Genomic DNA, 16,686 nt, shown 5'->3' with positions numbered 1-16,686 from the left:
ATGTGGAGGAAGCTCACGTCTGCTACGAGGGAGGGTCTCCTCTCTGTGATACTCCGTCTGGCTTCTTACTCAGCCGCAGGAGAGTATCAGAACTAACGAGCAATAAACTCCCTTCAGTTAAGACAAGCCAAAACAATCCCACGTTCTGATCTGAGTAATGGGAAATCTATCATCAGGTAATAAAACACGTTGGTTCTTCAGATTTGCTGATCGTGAGTTTCCACCTTTCACTGATTTTTTTTTTTTGCACCACTCAAGACCAAGGCAGCAAATGCACTAGTGGAAAATGGACAAACAAATGAGGTTATTTAGCTCTTTTTCGTGTGTCATCATTTTCTGATCAGTTACCAGCATCTTGGTGCTCGTTATTTTTAACAACTGGTTAGATATTTACCCTCTGGTTTTATTTTGCTCATACAGCAGTAAAACATTTCGAATGCAAACGAGTGACTTGCTTTTACTGAATAATCTTAATTTTCAGTGGCGATGAAAAACTCTTTTTAAGGTTAACACGGAAAGACATTTTAAATCATTTCTCTGCACTCTTCGCTCAGGGTAACTGTTACGCCTGGAAGAGGCAGGCTCCCCGTACAGCGGCCGTCGCAGTTCTGCCGTGATGCCGTTCTGTCACAACTTGCCTTCAAGGGGCGATTCAGAGCGCCTGACTCCTGCAACCCAACAGGAACCTTTGCTGCCCGGGTGTGGGTTCAAGGCAGACTCCAGCAGAGGGTGTTAAGAGCACCGCTTTTCTGCTTTGAAACCTGCTCTCTCCTCTGGGCCTTTCTCCTGGGACTGGAAGAGAAGCCTGCGCTCCTAATTTAGACGCTCAGATAAGAACACCAAGAAAATAACGTTGATCCTCTCTTCACGAGTTTTGTCAAGTCCAAAAATTACAGTAATTTAAAATAGTTAATATTGCTTTTAGAATACAAAAACTAGTGTCCTATTAGTTCTGGAAAAAATACATCAAAAAGATTTTTTACCTAAAAAAGTTAAAGCACACAAAGAACATGGCAGCAAGGAAATGAATTTCATCAGGAAGTCAAATCAAAATCAAATGAATCAAATCAAATCAAATGAATTTCATCAGGAAATTCATTGTGGAAAGATAGATGAAGTACTCTGTTGTAATCTTAGATTTTCTTTGTGATGACAATTTTCATAGTTCCATCTTAAAGAAAATTCCTCCATTTGTTTATTGTAGTCTCTTCGCAGACTTGTTGAAACCAGGTGTAGCAGAAATAAATATTTTCCAGACTAATGGGGAAGTTTAGCCATCATATTATAGAACGGGGCAATGCTTCTCAATGAGATGTTTACAAAAATAGCAGACGGTCCTTCTTATTTGTTAGATTGATAGATTGAACTATTGTCGGAAGCAATCTGAAGTAAAGTAAGAAGACTGCAGTTTGTGCCTGCCTTTTCTTTTTAAAGCTTTATTGTATTTTTTCTGCTATATTTTACAGGTGGCAGCTGATGCTTGCAAGTTAATGGGATATCGGAAATATTTCGAACAAACGGTACAAGATGAGATTTGGTACCAAAACATATGATAACAGATGAAACACATATTGCTACAGTGAAAGATTACATTCATGAAGGAAATGTTTTCAGATATTTTATTACAGGTTTGATTACAAACATTCTCTCTTTAGCAATGAAGAGTTGTATCTAAAATGTATGTATACAAGTGACCTTTGGTTAAAGAATGGGCCTCTTTCACCACTGAATTGTACTTTGTGCCGTCAGTTAAATCTGTAGAAAATAAGCAGTCAGGGTGTAGCAAACATTTGTGGAAAAATGTTTCTCCAGTGTTTTATGGCAGCTTTGTGAGTGTGGAGAGTGACAGGGTAGGTTGCAAAGCAAGCACATTTCTTGATGTGTTTTATTCATCAGTGGTGTGTGTGTTACAAATACACATTTTTGCGACCTGTTTATATGCAGTAACTACACAGCAATTATTGATAATGCAGATATAAATATTTGAAGAATAGATAATTGTTTTATAAAATTTTCTAATGCAGACAATTTTATTGGCTCCAATTTTATCTTGAGTTCATTTTTTTTGTTTTGTGAAAGTTCATCTTTTAAGTGATTAATATGATTGATTAAAAATGGGAAAAACTTTATAAAGACCAATGGAAATGTATTAGTTTTCATGTAGGTGTATTATTCTTTTACAGTAATCTGGATGAGATCCCCGCATACTATGGTGGCCCAAATAACTGCTGAAAAAGGTTGTCTCTGCAAAATTTCTCTAGGACAGTGATAATATATGACATAATGGATTGTGCACGTTCCAAAACACTGTAAGACAAACTTAAAAAGGAGCTGAAGTTTCTGCTGCTGAGGCCGCAGAATAAAGACCTTTGGAATGATCAACTCCTGACTGCTTCTAATGTTAGGTAAGAACCTATACCAAGCTTGAGTTTTAATTTGCAAGGAGTATTCTTCCCTTTCATTGGTAATTAGCTTTTCTAAATACTTGTGAAATAAATATTTCCTTTAGAAAGCTGCAGCTCAAAGAATTTTGAAAACGTTGTCACAATTCAAAAATTATTTCAGTCCAGGCAGAAATAAAATTTAAGATGCTAACCCTTTGCCTTAGCTATTAGGGTCTGATTTTTCATAATGTTGTATTAGATTAATTATTTACAGTTCAATTTTTTTTGTCAGTAAAATAAGAACAATCCTTTCTCTAGCAACATGACAGCTATTTGCCACACATTTATAGTTACGGTAGAAAAAAATGGATTTGCTGCACATTCCTGTTAAAATATGAGGTCGTAACATCTTTCCATTAAATATCAGTGTCATTACCTACTGACACTGATCATTGGAAAACATTATATATATGAAAACGCTGGCTTATTTTGCAGTCCTCCTTCATGATAAATCTTGTATGTATTTAATATTTTTTTTCATGCACTTTTTCTTCACTAAAATGAAATTATATTCTTCACTCATTTTTCACTAATGCCAGGACTTGCCACTACTGTTCTGCCAGCCTGTTTAAAGCTTATTTTTAAAATCTTTATAAAATAAGCTGCTTTTCTGCCTCTCACTGCTTTTTTTTTGTGTGCTTTAAGTTAAAGGAATGCTGTTTGGCAGGTCTCTTTTCCTTTCAAGTTACTGTGAAACTATGTAGTTAATAGAAAATATATAACCACAAGGGCTCCAATAAACTGAACTGAAAGTGATTGTATATTTTGGTGGGCTTTCTAGATATTCTGCACAAAGCGCAGTCGGATGTGACACATCAGGTATACAGCTTTACTAGGTAGGCCTCCAAAGCACACAACACTTTTCTCATGTTCCTGTCACTTTTAGCACATATTTGTTAAACAGCTAATTGAACTGCCTTTTATAGGGGTGTCTGATGATGGACCTTTTCCAAGTTCCTTTCTGAAGGAAGGGTAATTTGTGTATTCACAAGCATCCTATTTAATTCTGTTTTATTTGTTCCTTATTTTGAAAAAACAACAACAGCAAAAAACACGTGTTAAATACGTTTATTATTATTAATTATTATTATTAATAATTGTACTGTTTTATCTGAAGTGAAACTTACCTTGTGCTTTTGCTTTTCATTCTTAAACATGAGTAGTTCTTAAAGTATTTTGAACTTAATGCTTGTCAGAGTTGCTCTTTTGGAAGCTAAAAGGTCTGAAATAATACACTGCATAAGTAAATTGAAGGATAGAGATACCATTGCAGATTTCTTCTTGCTTTCCTACTGACCTACCTTTAACTGCATGAAAGGCACTACTGCATTTTAGTATGTGCTGTGTCATCAACTTTGTCACATACTGACAGCATCCAAAATATACTCAGTGGTTTCTAAATCCTTAGAGATGCCAGGCAAAAGAAATAAATGTATCCTAAAAAAAAAGTAATACAACTGAATATAATTTCACTTTTGATATTGCTATGGTTAAACACCCCGATGTTCCTTCTGTAATTCAGATCCTTGTCTTCTTACTGCAGCAATCAGTAGCTCTAGTTCCACGTTTTTGTATTACACCCTTCCAGCAGTGATGAATAATTGTTCTGTTAACAAGTTCTTGATGTTACCAACAGAGATGTCAGCTAAGAGTGTGGTGTAACAATCATCTTCAAGTACACAGATGTAACACTACTAACAGCAGTGAGAACATATAAATTAACAAACTTTTTTTTTTTTTGGTATTTTTTGGCACCCATCACAACAAAGGCCAACTTCTTTTCAAAATTTAACTACATCTCATATTTCAGTAGATCTGGATACATTTTGCACATTAACTGAGGCTAAAATGTAACAGATGTTGCAACTGTTGCCAGTCTCTAGGTTATTTACTACATCACATCTTTTAACTTCATCAGTATGTTATTCTCACAGTAATGCTTCATTTCTTAACAAGAAAATGGGATATCTTTACTTTATTTGCCTATAAATACATTGTTATTGGTATCTAGATATATTCTAACGGTATCCACTCACACTTCTAGGGCAGGAGGAGTTACATGAAGTCCATGGGACTTACCAACTCATACACAAAAACAGCTCCTGGAGAATGCAAGGTAAACTACTATATGCTGTGCTACATCTTGCATGATACAAGTTAGCTGTTCCTTGAGAAATAGGTTTGTATATATTAAATAGTAAAGCCTATACTTACGCTGTTAGTTAACTCTTGGTTTAAACTTTGATTTGCTTTCCTATTAAGCCCCTAGGGTAGGGCTTGAAACCTTGGAGGATCCTAGGGATCATAAGAGAAGAGGATCATTCTCTAGAGGTTTGTTGTACAGCGTAAATGAGGGGTGAGACAGAGCTGAGTAGCATATTAAGAACAGCATGTATTTCTTTTCCCCTGATGCTGCCACCATTATTTGATGTAACAGGAAAAATAACATAACAAAAACCCTGTATTATTCTGTTGCTAGAAGGTAAAATTTAGTTTCTTGGTTTTATTTGTTCAGTCTGGAGTAACACCCTTTTTGGGAGGACAAAAAATGTATTTGGTTATTAAAAGGTTTTCTTTTCTAGATCTTCATTTCCATATAATTCATTAGTCACCTCTTCACTTCACTCTTATTGGCCCACTATGGTGTCCACGCAGTCAAATGTTGTTGTTCTCAAGCTTGACAGAAAATAGCAAAAAATAAGAGGGTGTGTTTGAAAAAGAATGAATGGTATGAGGCAAAACTGGAAGCACGATACATTTTTCAGGATATAATCCAGCATTTTTGTAGAGAAGTCATTAGCCAGGAAGTCCCACTACAGTTTCTTGCTCTTTAGTACTGTGGCAAATCATGGTTGTTCAGGCTTGTTTTGTACCTTCGCATTTCCTTTGCTTTCTTTGCCTTACATTCATCAAAAAAGATCACATCTGCTACCTTCAACTACTGTTTCCGTTCTGGGAGCATTCTGTTTCTCTTTTCCACAAAAGCGTAACATTTTCCAAGGAAGAGCAATAATCAGCTTCACACATATTTAATCCTGAAGCGCATTTAGGAAGCTCTAAGACATGTTTCAGGGGTCTTTCAAAAGCATTAAAGGAAACCTTCATCCGCATAGTTTGCTGCAGCTTTTTCTTTCAGAGCAATCATTGGCAACCTTATATCTTTACCGTGTTATCACCTAGTACTTCTGATGGGAAGCAAGTTACATTTTTGCCCCTACACCCTATGGAGCAAGGCTAAGATCATAGTTTCTTTTGTAGGACCTAAAGAGGCATAGAGTAGTGGTATACAGACGGACAGGCTTCACTTTTAACTGTTTTTCTCTAGTACAGCATTTGGAACCACCTCTTCAACTTGTCAGCTGCATCAGTCTTGCGTAGTACAACAAGGTCCCAGTGCAGCTAAGAAAACAATGCTTTAGCAGTTTTATAGATGAGGAAAATGTCATGTTTCTCAAGTGCGATTTAACAGATTCTTATTCCTATATTTTTGTAACAATGTTTGGTACTACACAGGTACCGAAACTGAACGTTACGAATAGGAATGACTTTGCTGAACATCAAGAAAAGGCAATTTCACAAACCGAAAAGCCTGAGGATCAGTCTACTGTTGCAGCAGAACAGGAATACGAAGCAGCTAAATTGTATGCCTGGTCACAGGCATTATCTCTTGAGGACACTCAATGCTTTGCATCCTCAGCTGATCCTCAGCACAAGTCTTCAGCAGTTAAAGCACTAGAAAATTGCTAACCCATGTAGTCGCTTTAACACATTCTCTCCCGCTTTGTGAACAGACTGCAAATATGAAAACATGGCTTCCTACACGTATTAAGTTTAGAAGAACTGATATACTCATTGTAATTATTTTTAAAATATGAAATAAAAAACAACTCTGTACTGCAAACCTAGGATATAACTCAAACAATTATTATACTTGCTTAGATTCAGAACTTCTATGAAGAGCAGTTGGTTGATTGAGTGTTAATAAGCTTGTATGGAGATTCCTCTGGCTACATTATTTAGGTTATTTCACTTACTCACCTTGGTTTCACAGAACAGTACTGAGCCAAAATCCAGCTCTTTCAGCTAAAAATTTCTAATACGTTTGGTAATAATTGGATCAGCTCCTATCTTTAAGGACATGAAGTTTCATTAAAATAAAATCTTTAGTTTGGTTAATTACCATTACCTATTTTTTCTTGACTACAAGATTCTTTTCATAGAATAATTTGGATATTTTTATTATCCAAGTGTTTTGGATAATTTGTCAGGAGAAACAGTGAAGGAAAAATATCACATGACAGTAACACTTCCAGGTTGCAATAAATGAACTGAGGATCAGGGATGGGGAGGTTTTGCACTGTAAAATGCCTTCTGAAACTTAAATTTTTTCACGTTTGGGGTTTTATTATCATATTAAAAATTACTGCTGGAAGCTAAAATATATTCCTGGTATTAAGTTGCCACCCGTGTTAGATAAGAAATGTGAGGAGAATGACCTGCAAGAGCCAGCAAAGGAAGCCAGAAGAGCTGTTACACAAGGCACATCCCACAGAACATCCACAGCTGGTGAGGAAGGCTCAAGTGATTAGGACTCCACCCCAAGCACAAATTAGCCAAGAAAGCTTTCCAAGAGGCACAAGAAGGTAGCAGAGCAATTTCTTGCTTTCTAGGATTGAACTGAATTTCCCCCCAATAGGGGAGAGCGCTTTGGTCGTCCCTTATATTGCTAGCAGTGTCACCACCACAAATACCATCCTGTGGATTTTGTATGACTTCAGGAATCTGGGAAGGTAAACACGAGAGGAATATACTGACCACCTTGGAACTCCTCCCTTGAGATTATGGAAGTTAAAAAAGCAGCACGTGGGTGAAATACTTGTTTTCAGTTAGCATCAGGCAATTCTTTTGACAAAGAAGGGATGGTGAAGTGAAATTCTCATCAGTAGTTCTCAAAAACATGTAAACACACCCATAACATACACGATTGACCACAGGAGAGAGTAGATTGTCACAGAGAATAAAGAATTCTATGGTCGGTTTAACTCAAGCTTGTGAGATGAGCAACACGGCAACAAAGAGTAAAAGAAACAACGCCTGCGCTGTGCCTGAGGACATACTGAAAATGGGTGGGGGAAAGAAAGGTGCCAGTTTAGGTCAAAGACGTATCTGTCTGGTAAAACTAAATACTGCAACAAAAGGGTTAACCACTAAAGCCATCTATCTCCTTAGAAAACAAGTATTTTATTCAGCACAATTTATTGAACTTTTATCCGTTACAGAACTGTTACCAAGGGCGACATCACCGTGAGACACATTTGACGGATACCAGATACGTGGCAGAGTTTTTTCTTATTCTCTCAAGTAATACATAGCACTAATCTAGAAGGCTGGGTGCTCAGCGTGAGGCACTTAATCGCTGGAATGAATGTCATCCACAGAAGACTGGTTATTTAAACAGAGATCACCACGAGATTTATTTTTACCTGTAAGCATTGCCAAAAGCTAACTTTTCAACCAAAGCAGCAAACGTAGACGTAAAAAATGTTAATGAAAAGAAATTAGGACCATCTTTACATATACTCCCTTACCGTCTCACTTGAACGAGCAAAAATTTTGCACATGCCAAGAAAGTTGCATTGGCCAAGGTGGTGCTATGATCAAAAGATGACACTGAAACATCAACAAGACTTACTACGCCGAAGGCTTGATACCCTGGGGGCAGGGAGGGGATACATCAACAAGTACATTATGAACTCAAAAGGTACCAAAGAAATACAGCATCTGTGGAACACTCAAATCAACAGTTTTTGTTTTAATATTATGAAGCTGATGGAATAAGAAAAAAAAAGTCTATAACTAACAGGGAACATCTGTTAAAATTAAGAATTTCAAGTCAACGGGGGTGGATAACATACCAAAAATCTAGAAGGAATTAACAAAACTACCTTTGCCAAACTAATGTTAATTTAATATCACACAAAGCAAGTGAACACAGATGAGTGAACTACCACTGAAAAATAAAGCCGCATACTCCAAAAAGTAAAGAATTTGATAGGAACAACTATGAGCCAGTTAATCCGAGTCTCCATAGTGAAACAATGGAAGCATTATTTGAGGTTCCTAATCAACTAAGCAGGTACTAAAGGCAGCCAAGTGTCGCATCGTGGTAGAAAGGTACTGCCAGAAATGTGACCTCGCTCACAAAGAAAGGAAGCTAAAAGATGAACAAAAATAATTGTAAATAACAAATTTGTGACATGCAAAGATTGCTGTCATCTTCTGTTCCGCTGTATCTGTCTACTACGTTTGGTCTGAACCAAAAATGGGGGACACACCGCAGTTCAAAGAGGCCCCTTTTCTTGTGGCCCGCTCCCTGGGGCCAGCGGATCTGCGCTGTTCTCCGTTAAATTGTGCTGCTTAGTGTGCCACGAAGTCAGTTCACCGAAGAGGGAGGAAAAGAAGCCACTTCGTGCAAAAAGTCTTAAGTCATCCTGTGTACCAAAATAACATTAGAGTACTATTTTTGGACTGTGACGAGACCATCACGGTTATTTTCAAACATTTTTCGTAATAGCCTTTTAAACCAGGGAGTTTGACAGCAAGAGAGTTGCTGAAGAACGCTTGCAGAGAAAAGGAAAGACGCGTCAAGGGACTGACAAGGAAGGCTTACATCAGCCTGCTTGAGAAAGCAACCTCCTTCCTGTATTACCTCCCTTCTTGGTATCAAATGTTGTCCTAATCTGACACACCAATCCTGAAATTAATACCTCATTATGGGAAACTCAAAGTGGTATGACTTAGCTTTCAGGCTCCAAGCGTGTAATAAATGCACGTTGTCTCAGAGCCCCCGATTCCATGTATTTGACAGATTTGGTTGGACCTTCTCTTCTCCCAGCCTCTGAGGAACACCAAAGGCTGGCCTCGGTTCCCATTTTTGTTGTTTAAATATAAATTTAGTAAAGTCCTGCAATCCAGGTACACTACACTAAGTATTACAAAGTATACACAAGAGCGTTTAAAGCTTAAAAATATTTTATTTACACTTTTCTTTATACACATTTTATACATTTTTTTTTTCAGTTTAAAAACCAAACACAGCGCATATGCAAGTCTGAGCATACTGTATCCATAGCTAGGGAAAATTACCTTCTGCCAAAAAGATACAAGAAAAAAGTTTTTTTTTTTCTTTTTTTTTTAAACAGTTTAAAAGAGGCAATTCTTAAATTATTCAGAGTTTATAGCAGCCCTGGGGTAGTCATTAGACAGTTAATCCAAATGTACATGAGGTCATATATATATATAATTTTAATTTTATGTAGGAAAAGTATTTCCAATTGCTAGACATAAACGCGGCAGACTCTGAAAATAACTTTTCCTATTAACTTATCAAATACATTCCTTTCGATACAAACAATCTGATATTGTACACTGGAAACAAGTGGGATACTATAGCAGAATTGCATTCTTCAGCATATAATAATATATTTTTAAAAGATCTAAAAAAATAACAATATATAGGGAAAAATATTTAAAATAAAAAACATAGCTCACTCTTCCCTCCACCTGTTCCCATAACTGACACGAAGGTTAGGTGGGTTCCACTGAGGTAATAAAAGCCCCCTAAGTATAGCCTTACAGTCCTACGTAACACTGTATTTCCTGGACTTACACCAATGCTTTCTACCAGAGCCATAAATAAAAACTACTGTCTGCAAATAGAAGTGGTTTTCCCCTAGCTACCAACTTAACATTAATCCAAAGATATTTGATCGTTGAGAGTTATTTTAAAAGACTATATAAACATTAATTGAAATCTGGGAAGTGGGAAAAAAAATAGCAGAGAGAAATCCAGGAAAGCTGTACACAAAAAAACCATCAGTTTTTCTGCCACCTGCCACACTGACTATGCTTTTATGAAGTTCATCCATACAAAGGGAAATTCTAAGTTGCTTATCAACTTCCAAAAATAGAATACAGATGCAAAAGTAGTCATTAGTATTTATTTTAAGCAGCTTCAGATTGTTTTACAAACATTAAAACCTCAACAAGTTAGCTACAGGACACTGGCAAGCTTTGTTTTAAATGAGTTACACGTACTTCTCAGTTATGTCTTTCCCACGTTCCTTCAGTGAGCCCTGCCGCATGTGATGGACCACGCTTACTCAAGTTAACCTCACCAGTTGTTTTTTCTATTAAATGAAGAACAACACGGATGTTTTCTTTGATGACCCAACCTTGTAAATACTTAAGCACAGCTTATAACATTTGTGTCTTTATGTTTTAAGTACCTTACAGTTCTGTTTTCTTTACATTGGACTGTTCACATATGCGAAGAACACATTTGAAGTGTTGAAAGAATGAGGGGCCCAATTCACTACTTTAGTTTCGTATGGAAAAAATTCATTAAAAAGGCTAAGCACCCCTACAAATGTGATTATTTCTAAAAAGACTGCCACTTACAAAACTGACTTAAGCTTGAAGTTTAAAGAGCCATTAGCATCTCCTCATAATGCTTGCCTTCATTTTGCAAAAGAATGGACATAATGAGTTAAGCAATGTTTTTCTTTTTAAGCTTCCTATAATTTGTGCCTGCTTAATTTTATCCTTTGCTTCCTGAGTGTCAGTGCTTCATCCCTGATGCAAATATTGTATTATCAGCAGGAAAAAAGGCAGCACTTGTGTTTGTAAGGCAGGAGGTCCGTAAGAAAAAATGGCTGCAAGCCTCAGAGAGCAGCACAATATTAAAGTCGCAACCCCTTAGAACTAGGTACAGCAGGACTGCCGTCATACTGCAGAAAGTAGGGCATCCACATGTTTCAAAAGAAGGAAACACAAAAGCAGGTTGTCAGGTACCTGATACGCTGCTGCTGGCCCTTCGTGCTAGCGCTGCTTTCTGAAATAGCATTGACCCTTTGTAAAATCAAGTACTGCCTTCCTCCGGTTGAATCAATGAGGAAAGAATTTCTAAAGGATTTTTTCCCCACCTCATACCTCCCACTATGAAACTACTGCCAACACTCTGTGGGGAAAAAATGAGCTATTTCCTCCTCATGTGGTACTTTGAAAAGAGTTATCTGTCCCATAAAAACAGATACAGCAGGATGCTGAATGGCAACTGGCAGTGTTTAACCAACTTACAGAAGCACTACACGTTTTGTCCATTCTGGCTCATTTGGAAACAAACCTCCTTTCTGGAGCTAGGTGCTACATTGAGACAAGAAGCTGATACATTTTGGTATAAATGTGAATCAACTAGACTGTAACTCACTATGTCCACCTTTTCAATTAAAGGCAAGTACACTTGCTATTTAAAAGCAGGTGATACATTAAGTTTTAAGTATGTAGGTAAGATCAGATTTGCTGGTATTCTTTTAAGGGTGGGGTGGAAATAGAAGAACCTCCCAAACTTACAAATCAAACATAGTAACTTACCTTTCCCTTGATGAAAGGGAGGCATTTAGATGGTCTTAAAACCCTCCTTATCTTAACCTACTCATAACACTTAAAATTTGATAGTAATAAGCAATTCTTTTTAGCCAAACTAATTTCGTTTTTATTTAAACACTAAATGATCTGGAGCTAAATACTAAAAGAAAATACAAACAGAAACTTTCAATAAAGTATCTCTCTGAGACAGGACGTAACAAAAACAACTGGCTCAAAAGTTCCCACTGCAGTGGAAAAAGAGAATGTAAGCTAATTTTATATTTTGTGTTTGAAACAATAAAAGCATGGCAGAAATGTTAACAAAATTAACATAACATTCTCACATACCCCCACACGTTCTAAACCCAAGCAAATTCCAGTCATTCCTAATGCTCAAAGATTACAGCCAGCTTCTCAACAAAGACACAACTTCAGGGAAGCTGAAACCAACAGTGCAAGTTGAAACTTCATGGAATAATTACTGTTACAGTCCTGAACATGGTCTTCCAGAACTGGGCATCTGAAGACTGTATCTGCTTCAAAGCAGAGCGCCTAAAAATGATCTGGTTGTTCATGTCAGTGTCGATACTCACCAATGACTTCACTGGCAGTTGCTTAGCCCACAAAACTAAGAAGGTACTTAAATGTAGAGCTGAAAACTTTATTTGGGACACCTCCATCCTTATTTTTAATCGAGTCTTAGCCATGTGCATTTACTACACCTGAAACATGGAAGACCAGGTTTCCAGAACCACATCCATTCCCCAGACTGACAGGTAAAGTACTCCGTGCCCATTATGCCCATTAAAGCTTACTTGAGCAGGATTAGGTTTTTGCTGCCCCATACACTTAAGAAACGAGCTGGTAGCAAAAAGAAGATGAACAGTAAAAAAAAAGAAACAAGTATTTTTTTCTTGTGCCCTAATATCCTATGAGATAGGTACAGCAGAACTTGCACACAGCCAGCACCTCCTGGAATCAGGTATCTCTGCACCCACTCAGGGCGATGTACACAGACGTCTCTCAGTGAAACTGAGGTTTTAGTGTAAACCAAGTTGGCTTTAAGTTAAACTATTAATTAAATTATATTTCTTACTCAGTAAAGAATTAAATATAACTGCAAACCTCAGTCTGCATCAGAAGGCTGAATATCAATATTTGGTCCAGTCACTGCTGGCATAGACAACTTATCACCACAGCTACGATGGCATACATTCTCTCTTTCTGTTAAAATTTATGGAAAGGAAATACTCTATCAATAAATCATTGTTACGGAAAAGATCCTGCTGACTTGTCACGTAGCTCCAGATCCTCACACCTGAAACCAACATAATTGCTACAATGGTATAGCTAAATATACGGATGAGGAGTTTTACACATTGTTTTAACTTCTGTTGATGATTTCAAATTTAGTTTAGGCAAGTAGGTGTTATTTTTAACACAGGACATTTTGTGCGATTTTGGTCCCTCTGTAAGTGCATTCTTTTGAACTCCCTGAGTACGGTACATTCCTTTTCTACAGTGATCTCTGACTGGAAGATGCTGAATAAAGTGGACTTGCATTGCTGCATATGAAGTAGAGTCTCTTGCTTAAAGAAAAACACAGTAGCATAAGATTTTACAAAATATGCAGGTGCACGTTTCAGCATTTTGCCCCTACATGTCTGAACTAAGCCTCTGACTTCCACACATTTCTCATTCGGATTCTAGAAGTGACTACTTTCATATAATTAAAGAAAATGAGGATTAAATTACTCATTATTATTTATGCCTTGGCAGATAATTCTTACCAATGCAGTGTTAGAATATCTGCAAGTTAACACAATGGAGTTTTTAAAAGCCCGCTTAGACCACACATCTCACTCAGTTCAGGCACTCTGAGGTCAGTAGCTATAGGTCTGAAGGTTGTTTTGTTGTTTTTTGTAAAAGAAACATAAATGGTACCAACCATCCAACCACCAAGGCTCCACATTTTTAAAACACAGTAGTTCACAGCAGCTGATAATTAAAAAATTATTAATAATAAAAGATTATACCACTCCAATATGAGTACAAGTGAAGTCACTGCTGAGAATAAACTATAGTACATCCAGTTCCAAAAATAACTGTGGGTCAAAGCCGTGCTGATGAGCATTTGCTTACTTACATTTTCCATTTTCATAAAAATGATGACTGGGCAGCACATTCAAACATAAAAGAAACTCAGGTAAGATATGTTTACTTTTAAAAAATAATTTATAAAATAACAAATTATTAACAGTTCATTACGTAGAATCAATGTAAAGATTTTGAAGTTACTGACTCAATAGTATATGCTAATGAGAATTTGAAGAGAACAGATGAGGCCTCCAGTTACTTAAGAACTCTGAATTATGTAGTTCACGAATTGAAAATACTACACGTTAAATTCAACAGATATGGCTGACTCTGTGCACTAGTTAAAATATATTATAGCTGCACGTGAAAAGATTTTTTTTTTTTTACAGTGTATGCATGTGTGTGTAAATACCTTACTCACCAACAAACACAATGCAGACAATAGAAAGCAGCACAGAAGTAGTGTTTTGAATAAAAAAAGTTCCATTTTCAATTTTGTAGAAAATGTGTAAATTGCGTTTTGGCAGACTCACTGGTACTACTATACAAAACCAGGAAAAAAGCCATGCAAAGGGGTCAGGATTATTCTTGAAAGTATTTAAGGGAAAACAGAAACACCTAGCAGATTTGAGAATACTTTGCAATTAATGGGAAAAGCATCCAAAGACAACATAAAACACAAAAATGGTTTAGTTTTCTTCTTTTAAACCTGGTTGTAGCCTAGTATAGCTAATGAGTTTTACTTTGATGCTCAATAAAAAATGAGAATAAAGTCTTTTTTCTCTTCTGTCCACAAATATTTTGTTAAATTCAATTGATTTCAGATGCAGTGTGGTATCATGGCCATAGAAGAAAAAAATAATGTATTATGGACATGAAATGCTATCAAAAAAAGTAAACACACCCAAAAATATATTTTTCTTTCTCCTACTTACAATTATGTTTGTTAAAAAAAAAACAAAGCTTTTACAATATCAGACCAACTATTCACTTTCCTAATAAACTTGGTAAGTACTCTCCCTGTACATCCCGTTTCTCTGAAGCATTTAGCAGTTCTTCATACAGACAAGCTAATGTCTCTGAAGGAATTCAACTGGTTTGTTTTCTGACAAAGGAGTTCAGCTTTTCAAATTTCACTGGGTTGTTCATTCGTTTTTAGCTGCAACGTCTAACATGCTCCAAAACATATTCAGGAAAGTGCAAGCTGCAGACTTGTAAGCCATCCAGCTTACATGGCATCCTCGGGTATTCATCTTCTTTCCATTTGTTTTCCTCTGGATCAAAGGTGAGAATCGAATCACTGTAATGACCATTGTAACAAAGGCCTCCAAGAACCATTATCTGTTTGTCCAGAACAGCTACACCATGACCACTCCTACCAATCGGCATAGAAGCCAGTATAGTCCACTGATCAGTATCTGGGTCGTAAACCTCTGTAGACGGACATCCTTGAGATTCAAAGGAGGCCCTTAGAATCACGCAGACACCACCAAAGACATACAGCTTACCATTATAAGAAATCATTTTGTGAAAGCATCTCGCGTAATTCATTTTGCACTTGTTCTCCCAACAATTAGTGACCACTTGAGTTCTCCTTGTTCGCTGCTCTACTGTCCCTTCTTTACTGGGATCAAATACACACACTTGCTTAGAGGTTGAAGATGATGTAATTCCACCAGTGATATACAGCTTGTTACCAAGCACAGTCCCTTCATGTCCGTACTTATTGACTGGATAGGGATCCACAAACTCCCATTTATCTTCAGTAATATCATACCGTTCGGTTGAGTAAAACGTTTCGTCCCTGGTTCTCCCAGCCACTGCGTACACATACCTCCCAATAACTCCAACAGCAAACTCAGACCGTGGGACAGACATGTCTGCCATTCGTAACCAAGTGTTCTGTCTTGGGTCATATCTAAACACTTTGGATGAAGCATGAAACTCACCGTCTGGCCCCAGTTCTTCCCCACCTAATAGGAACACAAAGTTATTCACAATGGCAAGGCAGTCTGGTCGCAAAGGTACTTGAGGACCCTCGAGTTCCCACCAGACCCTTGGTTTGTGCAAGAGAAGAATTTTACTGTTTACCATACTGTGTCCTATCATTCCTCTAAATACAGCAGTCTGGGGTTTGGCAGAACGAATTTTGTTCGATTTCATTTCCATCAAAGGCTGTTGGTGAACGCTATGAAAGTAATTCATGGCTTGGTCAACCTCATGTCGCAGCTGCCGGGAGTATCGATAAAACTCTGATGTTTTTACCTATGAATACATTTAAAAGATATTAAAATTCTGACCGAGAGAAACAATCCAGAAAATCTAAATGACTAGGTGTCATTAAAAGATTATTTTACTTAGTTTCATTCGGGTATTCTTGACAGCAATTGCATTTGTGTACGGAAGGTTAAGCTAATGCACTGTTATCCAAAATCCAGAAGGCAGTTTAGAAATTAACAGCAGTGGCTAACATTTTCAGTGGAATACTCGCATGCAAAATTTAAGCAGGGATTATGCACAACTCAAGTCCCCTAGTTTAAAAATCATTATCCCTTCTCCCTAAAAGCTCGTTCATCTTCTGCTTAATCAATGAAGTGCCAAAATTAAAAGCGCACTATTGCCCTGATTTTGAAAAATATTCTACACACCCATTCTGTGCCTACTCTAGACTAACTTCTGATGAATTCTCACAACAGAGCCCAAGCAGGTATTCCCAAAC

At 37.1% G+C, this 16,686-nt stretch overlaps 1 protein-coding gene and 1 long non-coding RNA gene across 21 annotated transcripts in view; one reads left to right on the top strand and one right to left on the bottom strand.

The window, feature by feature from the left end:
• Positions 1 to 38: 38 nt before the first annotated feature.
• On the top strand, positions 39 to 10,019 carry LOC106037815 (uncharacterized). Of its 7 annotated transcripts, none has more exons than XR_010826071.1 (6): positions 41 to 176; positions 555 to 895; positions 1,467 to 1,628; positions 2,184 to 2,405; positions 4,489 to 4,560; positions 5,958 to 6,836. It is a non-coding gene; the product is annotated as an uncharacterized lncRNA (long non-coding RNA). The 7 variants fall into 7 exon arrangements; XR_010826073.1 differs by lacking the exon at positions 5,958 to 6,836 and adding an exon at positions 7,724 to 10,019 and having other exon boundaries at positions 86 to 212; XR_010826072.1 differs by having other exon boundaries at positions 86 to 212; positions 1,467 to 1,678; positions 5,958 to 6,865.
• The window catches only part of KLHL15 (kelch like family member 15), a 27,701-nt gene continuing 20,473 nt past the window's right edge, over positions 9,459 to 16,686 (bottom strand). For all 14 annotated transcript variants that reach the window (XM_048045963.2, XM_048045958.2, XM_066980689.1 and 11 more), the window contains one exon: positions 9,459 to 16,232. In XM_048045963.2, coding sequence (XP_047901920.1) covers positions 15,123 to 16,232 — 1,110 coding nt within the window. In that variant the 3' untranslated portion in view covers positions 9,459 to 15,122. The remainder of the gene's footprint in view (positions 16,233 to 16,686) is intronic.

This window comes from Anser cygnoides, chromosome 1 (genome assembly GCF_040182565.1).
Source record: "Anser cygnoides isolate HZ-2024a breed goose chromosome 1, Taihu_goose_T2T_genome, whole genome shotgun sequence".
Lineage (NCBI taxonomy): Eukaryota > Metazoa > Chordata > Aves > Anseriformes > Anatidae > Anser > Anser cygnoides.
Note: the sequence above shows the minus strand (reverse complement) of the source record. Positions and strands in the feature narration are given on the sequence as shown.